This window comes from Olea europaea, unplaced genomic scaffold, assembly GCF_002742605.1.
Source record: "Olea europaea var. sylvestris unplaced genomic scaffold, O_europaea_v1 scaffold1395, whole genome shotgun sequence".
In the NCBI taxonomy this organism is placed as follows: Eukaryota; Viridiplantae; Streptophyta; class Magnoliopsida; order Lamiales; family Oleaceae; genus Olea; species Olea europaea.
The window spans coordinates 189,143-201,016 of record NW_019231471.1 but is presented as its reverse complement, the minus strand read 5'-3'; the positions used below and the strand labels follow the sequence as shown (position 1 = coordinate 201,016).

The 11,874-nt window shown below is 33.1% G+C and overlaps 1 protein-coding gene across 6 annotated transcripts in view; it reads left to right on the top strand.

The window, feature by feature from the left end:
- Positions 1–2,108: 2,108 nt before the first annotated feature.
- Positions 2,109–11,874, top strand: part of LOC111375653 (ATP-dependent RNA helicase SUV3, mitochondrial) — a 13,513-nt gene continuing 3,747 nt past the window's right edge. Inside the window, exons 1-15 of one of the 6 annotated variants that reach the window (XM_022998513.1) lie at positions 2,112–2,465; positions 3,999–4,071; positions 4,266–4,389; positions 4,499–4,620; positions 4,731–4,921; positions 6,028–6,168; positions 6,855–6,977; positions 7,946–8,023; positions 8,371–8,539; positions 9,441–9,553; positions 9,645–9,725; positions 10,989–11,054; positions 11,206–11,270; positions 11,563–11,608; positions 11,685–11,801. In XM_022998513.1, coding sequence (XP_022854281.1) covers positions 4,322–4,389; positions 4,499–4,620; positions 4,731–4,921; positions 6,028–6,168; positions 6,855–6,977; positions 7,946–8,023; positions 8,371–8,539; positions 9,441–9,553; positions 9,645–9,725; positions 10,989–11,054; positions 11,206–11,270; positions 11,563–11,608; positions 11,685–11,801 — 1,380 coding nt within the window. In that variant the 5' untranslated portion in view covers positions 2,112–2,465; positions 3,999–4,071; positions 4,266–4,321. Of the gene's footprint in view, positions 2,466–3,998; positions 4,072–4,265; positions 4,390–4,498; positions 4,621–4,730; positions 4,922–6,027; positions 6,169–6,854; positions 6,978–7,945; positions 8,024–8,370; positions 8,540–9,440; positions 9,554–9,644; positions 9,726–10,988; positions 11,055–11,205; positions 11,271–11,562; positions 11,609–11,684; positions 11,802–11,874 lie in introns of all 6 variants that reach the window. The other 5 variants (XR_002699344.1, XM_022998511.1, XM_022998514.1 and 2 more) reach the window with 5 other exon arrangements.

The following is an 11,874-nucleotide window of genomic DNA, read 5'->3' as shown; positions in this document are numbered from 1 at the left end:
CTCTTGTAATTAAGCAATTACGAATGATGAATTAATGAATATGGGACATGTTATAACGACCCCTTGGGTTGACTTGCCACACCTTTTCCAAATGAATTGTACGTGATTCTCGTGGTGGAGACTTTCCTTTTCTTTGATCAAGACGTCGTCAAGCTAACTTGTCCTTTCGATTGTTTCTCCGAACGGAGAGTTGCTCAAGTTGCTTGGATTTGTCGATGGTATGAATGGGACATCCTTAATATTAAGAATGAGAATGTATGGGTTGCTGACTTCTATTCAAGAAAGAAAGCTCGTCAAGTGCACTGAATCTATGTTTAAAAAAATGATAATCATAAAAGGTTTTGAGTAATTATTAAAAGAAAAAGCAGTTTAAACTTTAAATTTGATCAATAAAGGATATTTTGTACCACATTTTTTTGAACAAAATAAATATGAAAGTGTATTCCTAATTTATATTTTTCGTGTGTACGCATTTAGAGATTATAAATTAATTTTGGTCTCTTAGTTTTAACATACTAATTTTATACAATATATAAAAGTTTATATCATCCATGTCTTTTTTAAAAAAATTATTAAAGTAAAAACATGGATTTGACAAAGAAAAAGACGAGATTGAGAGTCAATTAAGGCAATGTTTGATTGCTCCACTTTTTCCATGGATTCCATTTTCCAACTTTTGGTTGTTTGATTGTTCAAAATTTTCCCAAGAATTGAAATTCCAACTTTCGTGCCACGTCAGCATTTTCCATGAAATCATGGAATTGGATGGTGAGAATTCGAATTCCTGGTTACTGTAGCGATTTTTAAAATTTTTTTTTTTTTTTGGCAATGAAAATAAATTCTAAGAATTATTATAAAAAAAATATTTCTCTTTTATTGACAATTTACATATAAAACAAAGTCAAACGAATACCAAAAGATAGATGATTTTCTATTTTTTTTTTTTTTTGCTGGCTATGGAAACACATTTCATATCCAATACCAGTAAATTCTATCTCTTTAATTGACAATTTTCATGTAAACCAAAGTCAAACGAACATCAAAAAAACATTTTTATTTCAACATTTTTCATGTGAAAAATTATACCAATTAAACACAATAATTTACAATTCTCAGAAAAATATTTTCTAGGCAATTCAATTCCTTGAAATTCGTTTTCAATTCAATTTCATCTTTGTAATCAAACGGACCATAAGTTCACTGAAGATTATAACAAGTTTTGATGAACAAATTTTCCTGGACAGTGCCACATAGGCTCATCTAGCACGGTTAATTAATTGTTCACAATTTGTAAATTTGGCTGAGATGGCAAGTAATGTACTTGCAATTTCTATACGGTTGATTTGAATTTAAAATTTACAGCATGTTCGAGATTTTTTTTTTTAATCAACAATGTATTTTTGGAATTGTGATTTAACGGAAAGTGTGTGGTTAAAAAATAATGAAAATTTTTGAATTTGCTTATAATATTATTTTATTTAAAAATGTATAATTGAAAATGAAAGAGAGAAAAATGCATTTGAGATAAAATGGGACCAAACAAGGGCTTAGTACTTCATTACAATTTTCTAAAGAATGTGTAGAATAAAATTATAAAAAAAGGAGTAAAATAATTTATTTTTTTAAAAAATGTGTGATCGAAAATAAACATAAGAAAAAGTTCCAAATAATTTCTTTCAAATAAAAGCTGACATTTTCATTAGGATTAATTTATCTATAGTAAATCGTATTAGAAGACTAACCTGGATTAAAAAAAATCAAACTATTGTTTTCCACAAATATCAGACAGCTAAAAATTCTTATAATATTTATATAATCAATTTGTACTGATTTTAGTAGAGAAAAGCCATAATCTCCAAATTATTATCGATGATCGTACTAAAAATAAAATAAACGTTAATGAAACTAAATAATTGTTGATAACAAAATTGTTATCGATGATCGTACTAACACTTTGTTTGAGAGTGCATTTAAGTGCTATAATTTGGAATATAAGTGAAAAGTAAATTGTGAATTTCACGAAAATTTATGTTTGATCAGTAAGCTTTGCACAAATGTGCACTATAATTGATTAGAAATATCAGTGATGAGTAGTAAGGGGAAAAAAGTTGGATGACTAAAATAAAATTTGACTGAAAGTTGAGTGACTGGTGTGCTTTTTACCCAAGACTATTCCACAGGCAAATGCGAGACTTGTTTTGAGCACAACCGGAAACGGCGGTCGGAAAACTCGCCATGAACACCGATACGTCAATTACTCAGCTCCACAAAATCCATTAATAAAAACAGTTCGATATTCACTTCTCTCTTCTTAATCATTTTTGCTTCCCTTTTCTAGTATGATTTCAATTTCCGCTTGATTTTACCTTCAATTGTCTGAAATTGAGAAAAAAAAACGAGGGGAAAAATGGGGTCTTTGATCTTTCTTCGAAAGCTAACACACTTCAGCACCCCTCGTGGTCTCGGTAAACTCCGTTCTTCATTTTTCCCTTGTTAACTAAAATGCTTGGCAATAAAATTTGGTTGATAATAAAAAGGAATTGGGAAAAAGTAAATATCTGAATACATTATTACGACGGTTTTTTAAGATGCGAAGTTTTATTTTCAATTTTTTTTACCTCTCTCAGTTTTCTGGAATTTGAATGCTTCTATGTAAGATTCTGTTGAAAATGAGTCGAAATTGAGGAATTTGTAAATTAGAAATCATAATATTTATAGGTCCAAGGTGGAATTCTAGTGACTATGCAGGTTTTATCATGGTCTTAGCTTTATTTTTCTTATTAATTAACCTGAAATTGTTTCTTTCCACTTTCTGTTTGAGGATGCTTCAATCGAAGTCATTATTTGGATTTATTTTTGTGCTTTTGTCCAATTGTCTGAATCTTATTCTATACTATTACAGTTGTATGTTTTAAGGTTGAATGTACTGTTAGACATATGAATTGTTCTGAGTTGTGGAAACTTTTAGGCTTTTAGCTTAGTAGAAAAATAGACATTCATATTCCTATTATCGAGTTCTTATATAAAGATGTACTAATATCATGTTTGTCTTGTTGATTAAATACTCGAAGCTAAATTGACAATGATAAGTAATTTCACATTTGGTATCAATAGTATTTTACTGATCAAATGCAGGTCATTATAACATATTATGATGTAGGAATAAAAATTAATAATGATGTGGTGGTTGACCTTTGTAGAAATTGTAAGTTCCAGTTGAATAACAGCAGCTAGCATTTGATTTTATATCTGATAATAAGTATGATTAAGCATAAACCGGGAGGAAATTTTGATAGCAGCACAGTGTTGTTGAATTCTTGAATTTTGGTGCACATAAAGTGTAACTGTATGAGACCTTGATTTCTGTCATCTGGCTCCGTAACTGTCTTTAAAGGTCATGCTCATTCATTTATATGATGTATTTTCTTAGGGATTAGGAACGTGTTTCATGTATCCTTGAGAAATCTGGCCAATCTATGCTTACATGACATTATGCATTTTTTGGCATGACAGTGTTGTTGAATTCTTGAATTTTGGTGCACATAAAGTGTAACTGTATGAGACCTTGATTTCTGTCATCTGGCTCCGTAACTGGCTTTAAAGGTCATGCTCATTCATTTATATGATGTATTTTCTTAGGGATTAGGAACGTGTTTCATGTATCCTTGAGAAATCTGGCAACAACAATATTTGTATTGTCGGTTCAGGTCCCCTAAACTTCTCATCACGTTCGACATCTCTGAATACATGTTTTTTTTTCTTGGGTTGTATTGGCTTTTGGAAGATCATGATCTTGTTGACTGTATGCTTTTAATGGGATGAGATTGGGGTTGAGTTAAAGATCTAATTCAACGGTTAACTCTATAATTATCCAGTTCTACCGGGATTTCAATAGGTTGTCTCGCTGCTTGCTAGTATGCCTAACTCAAGTAGAGATGTAATTTTGCTAGCCCAATTCCTTTATCGGAATGATGATTTTTGTTTGCAATAAGTTGCAGGTGGATCATATGATTTTCATAAGATGGAATTGTTTTTGTAGGTGTGAAGTTTTTGGTAGCTAGTCAGGGAATAGTAAGTACATAGGCCCCTGTCCCATCCGTCACATAGATGTCAATATATCTTTGTTGTCAGTGCGTGTTGAATGGAAAATTTTTGTTCTTTTGGGTGTTTTGTTAGAGTACAAAGGTATCACTGAGCACAGCTTTCTTTTGTAGCCATTCTGTTGTTTGATATATGATATATCTTTCACCCTTTCTGCTGTTCAGTTAATTTGGAGTTTTATTGCCTTTCTGGGGACTCGAAGTTTAGAACTCCATTGACCATGTGTCGATTCTTTAGGCAGCTCAGCGATTCCACAAGAGCAATGAAATTTGACTTTACGGATCTTACGTAAGATTAGCGATACCAAGATAAAGTTTTTTGTTCTTTAAATTTATTGTTAATGGTTTTCACAGTCCGTTCTTACATTATTCAGTACTTATTTTGCTTTAAATTTTAGTCGCCCTCATACTTGGTATCCAAAGGCTCGAAGAAAAAGACGAAATATTATCTTACATGTTGGTCCAACAAATAGTGGTAAAACATATCATGCATTGAAGCAACTGGAGTCAAGTTGTTCTGGTATGTTGCATATGAAAATATTTCCATATTATTATCCTCAACATTCTTTTTGTTTCTTTTGGATGCACACCCTGATATTTAATTGAGAAACCATGAAATACTTGCTGCAGGTATTTATTGTGGGCCATTGAGACTATTGGCATGGGAGGTGGCAAAACGTTTGAATAAGGCTAAAGTTCCTTGTGATCTTATTACCGGACAAGAAAGGGAGGAAGTTGATGGTGCAAAACATAAGTCTGTTACTGTAGAGATGGCTGATGTGAATTCTGATTATGCTTGTGCTGTTGTTGACGAAATTCAGGTCCATGTATAGCACATGTGGCTCCATCTTCCTTTGATGTTTCAATTAATTTTTGTTATTTGGTATAAATGAAACAAAAGTGAGGAAGAAGCCATTTTTCCCAATTGTTAGAGAAAAGGTTTTAAGCCACATCATTGACAATAGTTCCACTCTATTTTCTTGTCCAATTTGATCTGTCTCATATCCCTCCTCCTTCTGCGATTCTGGCTGCCATTATAGAAACATCTTAACTCAACTCAGATAAAGTTTCTAAAATTACCATACATTGCTTAAATTTCTGGTCCATGAAGACACAGAAGCTAAAAAATTTGTCCTAATTGATTATTTTATATGTAATAGAGTATGTACTCATTTGTTTTGCTCTATCATCTTATTTGGGCAGAATTATATAACTTGAAATTTTGAATCTTCGAAAAATGTTTTGGTCATCCATGCTTCTTTACTGATTTTCTGAAACTGACTTTCTAATGTGCTTAGTTAAAGCAGATTAACATGGAATGGTGCAACAATGATATATAATTATTTAGTATAAGACAAGAAAGTCACTTTAATATCAGTTTGTCGTGGGCAATTATTACTGTTTTTCATTTGTCCTGGTAAATAAGCTGCAAAAGTTGAGGTGGTAGAGTACTGATCTGCAGTGCTTTGCAAAATGATGCTAGTTCAATATGTTGCATGAAAGTTGAGGTGGTAGAGTACTGATCTACAGTGCTTTGCAAAATGACGCTAGTTCATACTATGTGGAAAACAATATTTTTCAAAACCTGCCTTGGCTGGGGTGTGGGTCGTCCAAAAGTTGTACGCCTATTGTGACCGTTGACAAATTCTCATGTAGGTGCCTTGTCTAAAATCAATTCTATTGTATATCCAAGCCTTTTGTTCTCTGGGAAGAAGTTCAAAAGAATTATAAAGAAGGAGAACGGTATTGGAATAAAATTGGATGCACCAAAATCATGGTCTTGTTTTGTGCATAGTTTTAGAGACATTTTTATAATTTTATACAGCTAACCTTTTTGGAAATTTGTACTTTTAACTGCTTCATCATTGGTGGAATCCATGTTATTTATTTCCTCTAATCTCTGTATCTTTTTTTTTTTCCCCAACAGATGTTAGGGTGTAGGTCAAGGGGTTTTTCATTTACACGAGCTCTTTTAGGAATATCTGCTGAGGAATTGCATTTGTGTGGAGATGCAGCAGCAGTTCCTCTAATTCAGGAAATTCTGAAAGTGACCGACGACATTGTCAAGGTATCTAAATTCTAGCTTTCTTTTGATTTCACTCAAGAGGCAGTGAGATTACATAGTTGTCAGCCATTTTAAATTTTAACTTGTATTGCTTAAGATGTCATTTCAAAAAATTTGGTGTACGTATTATATTTGGACCATGTTGTGACAGTAGATGTTATTTTGATGCAGTATGATGCATCTAGGTGACAAGTGGAGATTGTAGATTAGTTTGTAATTATTTTGACATTTAAAGTTTTGTTCCTGCAAAAGGTACATACGACCTTTCTAGTAATGTTGTTTAATAAGCAATATACAATATGCTATAGTTATATGTGAAAATATCATTGTCAATCATATGTTGCTATTTTCAATAAATGAATAGTTACGTAGCTATCTTTCATAAACCTTTTCTTTTTAACTGTGGGCGTTACATTAGAAAGGGTGTGTTTCTTTCTGATCTTTACTTTTGGGAGGGGTTTTTTCCTCCTTTCCATAAGAGATTTTGGGATGGGAGGATATAAATAGTTTGAGGTAAGCAAAAGGCATTTTGTTCACAATTTAAACGAATACATGTCTTATTGAGCTCTTTAACTTCCTGTTAATTTTTCAGTTTAAACACTTCTGCTTTGTTATTGAGCTGCTTAACTTCCTGTTAATTTTTTAATTTAAACACTTCTGCTTTGATGTTGATTTCTTGTTTCCTTCAGGTTCAATACTATGAGAGGCTTTCACCCCTTGTTCCATTGAAGATTCCTCTTGGATCATTTGCTAATATAAAAACTGGAGACTGCATTGTCACCTTTTCACGTCGTGAGATTTACAGGATAAAGGTCAGGAAGATCGACCATTGAGATATCATTACATATATTGTGCAGTGCCCAGTCCCCGTCAATACCCAACTCTCGAAAAAGGAAAAGATAAATAAATAAATACGCAATGAAATGTGAAAGGAAAGAAATAACTTAAATGACACACACATACAAGATGCAATAAACATGGAATCATGGCTTTCATTTAGCGGTAGGCCTTAAAATTTGAAGGCATAAATCCGAGAAAAAATCTACAGCGCTCTAAAACTCCCATTCTTCCACTCATTTCTGTCGCAAAATAATCTTCGATATGTGACCACAAGTCTGCAACGATTTACCAAAGGTTTCTAGGTCTCGAGTTATTTATTTAATGGTATTTATGTGGGAAGTTTGGGGTTGGTCCGTATTCTACTTGGAGATCTAAAGTTACTAGAGAAAACCGATCCTAGTGATAGTAGTTTGCAGTTCATATATATAGGATTGTCTTCTTTGAGGGCTCATTCTTAACAATTATGCCACTTAATTCTCATATTTATTGTTTTTGCCCCAGTTTGGTACAGATTCTTTATAACTCATTTTTCTCCGAGCTCATACACGTGGACTCATAACTTCTTTCTACTTTTTAACTACGCATTTTTCAAAAATATCACTTCTCATGAAATCTATTCTCAAAAAATCTACTTCGAACAGGCCCTTAATAAGATACTAAACACAGCCTAAGAAAGCAGCTACAAAAATGATCAAATATCACTCATAATCTAATCATCAGATTATTTTGAGAAATTATGTGGCCAACCTGGTTAATGTTTGCAATTGAGACTTGCTTGACCTACATTTGAAAGTTCATATATGGTGAATATTTTTGAATTTGAGATTATATGATCAGATCCATTCACATTCAGTTAGTTTTAATTTTTCTTCTCACTATGCATCATCACTTTCATTTCTACTCATCCTGATTGAACTTCTTGTTTCTTTGATTTTGACAGAAACAAATTGAAAATGGAGGAAAGCATCTCTGTTCTGTTGTTTATGGTTCACTACCTCCAGAGACTCGAACGAGACAGGTTTTGTTACTCTTTACCTTCATTTGTCTCTGGTCAGAAATAGAACTTATTTTACATCTATGTAAAAGTTCTTTTAGATGAGATATTTTTGTTTTTCTTTAAAGGTTATTTTCTTATTGAGTTTCTGATTGCAAGGGTCCTCTTTCCATTATTACGCTCTTTCCTTGTACTCCACAGTCTCTCAATGTGCAATCGAATTTAATCTCCTTATGGTTTATCCTTTAACATGTACTATTATTTTGGATTCTTAGTTCACTTTAATTGATGTTGTTCTTTAGAATGTAAGCCATTTTGATTCCTGCATCTGACAGCTATGAGCTGAATTAATACATTCTTTAGGATTGCAGGCAACAATGTTCAACGATGAAAACAGTGAGTTAGATGTTCTCGTAGCTAGTGATGCCATCGGGATGGGTCTTAACCTTAACATATCTAGAATTATATTTTCAACCTTGAAGAAATTTGATGGTGTGGAAATGCGGGACCTTTATGTCTCAGAGATCAAACAAATTGCAGGTGAGTCATCAACTTGTTCTCAGGATTCTTGTTACACAAAATGCTTCATTTGTAGAACATGTCTCAATGTTCTTGATTCTGTTTCACCATGCATCTTTGAGAGGATAATTAGAAATTTAGAGTCTGATTGAATATGAATTCGATCAATTTGTCATGTTCTCTTCATGACGTGTTCTATTAGTCTTATGCTGCCTTCCGAATCCATACTATTTAGCTTCTGTATCTTATACACTCAATCCTTAGGTGGAAATTATTTGAAGGTTAATGTTGTTTGCATGTCTAGATTATTGTATTGGTACTCAAGGTACAAAAATGCAAGAAGAAAGGAAGAAAGAAATGTTACCTCACTTTTTTCTATTCTGATTGAAGTTGTGTCGCTGTGTCAAAAGATGGGTACCTAACTGATAATGAAAAATATATTTTTACTCCCCTCCTTCAGCCCCTCATAAAAATATTAAACAAATAAAATAGAAAATGATAATTGAGAGAGAATAAGCTTGGCGCAACAGGACATGGACTAGTTACGTCTAAGAGTGACAAGTATAACTAGAAAGTAAGTGTGGGGGAATTCGATTCTCGCTGGTATATTTATTGTATATTGGTGAATTTGCGATTCTTTTCGTTTTAGATCTTCGATTAGATCTAGCAATGAACTTAACTGGGTAAGAAAAAGGAATAGTGTAGCTGACCTTTTTCTTTTTCTTTTTCTTTTTTTTTTTTTTCCAAATTTATTGGGAACAAGGCTTAGTTTGTTTATGTTTTTGTTTTTTTGCATTGTTTAATGGTCTTGCTCTTGTACATATTCTAGTTTTATTTATATTTAGTTAACTCTCTCTGGGAATGACAAACTTTACAAAGCTTATGGAAATTGATGATTTATGACTGGTGGATTTTCTTGTAGGAAGAGCAGGCAGGTATAGATCTAAATTCCCTGTTGGTGAAGTGACATGTCTAGATGCGGAAGATCTACCTCTACTTAATTCATCATTGAGTTCCCCATCTCCCATTATAGAGGTAATTAGTTCATTGCTGGTTGGTGCATTTCCCTCTTAACTTGAATGCACTCTCTTGATAATTTTACCTAAAGGACATGTTTATGATGCAGCAAGCTGGACTTTTTCCGAGCTTTGACCTTTTGTTCATGTATTCTCGTCTCCATCCAATGCTTGGTATGCACCAGATATTGGTAGGTTTCTCTCCCTCCCTCCCTCCCTCCCCACTGTACTAAGGTTAGGCGAGTCAATAAATTTTCAGGTGTTATCTACATATGCATGGATCCTGGATTGGTACTTATACGTGATCCATTTTTTGTTTCTGGATAGAGATTTCGGTGACATCATGATGCCAAATTTAATTCTCTGTCTGAACTTATCCAGGTGTTCTACTCATCTAGATATTGGTTTAGCCTATTAAGCACACACACAATGAAGGCTGGAAAATTAACCAGTTATGCATCAGCTCTCAATATGGTCCATGTGTTCTTATTGGATATTTTGGACGGGGCAACAATTTGAATCTTCTATCTGGAAACTTGCCAAGCATGATGTTTATTTGCACACTGGTTATTTTAGGAGAGACTATTCTCCACCTCATGCCATCTATTGATTGTATGCTACCATCAGAAACATATAATAAGCCCATGTTTGAATCTCATTAAATTACATTCCATTTTTCTCTTTCCTATTTTCAACCACACATTCTTCCATAAAATAATATTACATGTAAACCGAAAACTTTTCCTTCTTTTTCAACTACTCATTTTTCATAAAAACACTATTCCATCCATTTTCATTTCCAAAAAATAGGGGCCAAAACCGTGGCTAAGTTCATGTCCTGTTCTTAACAACATTTATGAATTTAGTGTCATCTTTGAAATCTATAGGAATTAACTGTTTATTCATTGGATCTGTTGTTGGTGGTGTCTGTCATTATCGATTTGCATCTTATGCTCAAACTGCTAATTTATGTTATGGAATACATCTTAAATACTCCAAACAGGGATCCAAATCTCAAAGAAGTGCTAGAATTTTGAAATTATGGGGCATTGGATCTGAATTCCCAATGTCAGATTTCACAATTGCTTAGTTTCTTCCCTTTTTTTTTTTTTAATCTACACCAAGCTATATGGAATCAAACAGGAGCATCCTCAGGGGAATGCTGCTGAAATTGTTTAGTATTGTGTGGTATTTCCGTGGCTGAAGTCCTGTAAGACCACAAAATGCGCAAGAACATACGGAACTTAATATGGATGATACTTTTGCTTCTTACACTACATTTTGTACAGTATATTAGCGCTCATTATTTTTAACATATGCTGGAGATAACGGTTCATGCCACTTGAAACGACTTCAGATTATCGACCTTAATTACTTTCGGTTTCTTTTTTTCTTTTTTCTTTTTCTTTTTTTTTTTCCTTCCCTGATTTCCCATTTCCAATTTTTGCTCCCAGGAACATTTTCTGGAGAATGCCAAGTTATCTGCAAACTATTTCATCGCTGATTGTGAAGAAATGTTGGTATGCCAACTTTTTCCCGTTCGGTTCCTTTCTTTCAGTTAGGGAGACTTCTGCTTTTAGAACCTCTCATGTTTCTTCCTTGGGTTTTCCATTTTTGATACTCTTTTTCACCATTTGTTTTAACTTTTAATTATGATTGTTACGCCCACAGAAAGTCGCTGCTGTTATTGATGAACTGCCGCTTAATTTGAATGATAAATATATCTTCTGTATAAGGTAGCATTTCTATCCCCTTATAAAGAGTAATGCTTTCGCCTTTAAATTGCAATAATTTTTTTATTAAATTCCTTTTTCTGGTAAATGATAATATATCCTATTCTTATAATGATAGTTCCAGAACAATGAAGACTCTGGCAATACTTCTACAAAACTATTTCAAATTAACAATCCCATATATTATGATCAAATATGGCAGGACGCTTTTCTTAATGAACAATTCTAGTTAGCTAGCGAAAAACTAGTATTTTTCCTCATAATGTCCGCACTAATTAGTATTTTTCATCCTTAGTCCAGTAGATATGGATGATGACATTTCATCTCAGGGCCTTACTCAGGTAAATTCCTCCTTGTAGTCAATTAGTTATGTTTTGACTGGTGAAACTTGTAAAATAACTTTGCTTTGATTGGTAGTTTGCACATAGTTATTCCAGGAATGGCATTGTAAGGCTTCGAGAAATATTTACTCCGGGAACGCTCAAGGTCCCAAAAACACAAACTGCACTTAAAGAGCTTGAATCTGTTCACAAGGTTTGTATTATTTACACATTCAAATTCGGGACTCGGGGATTTACATTACTCATATCACACCTTTCCAATGAAC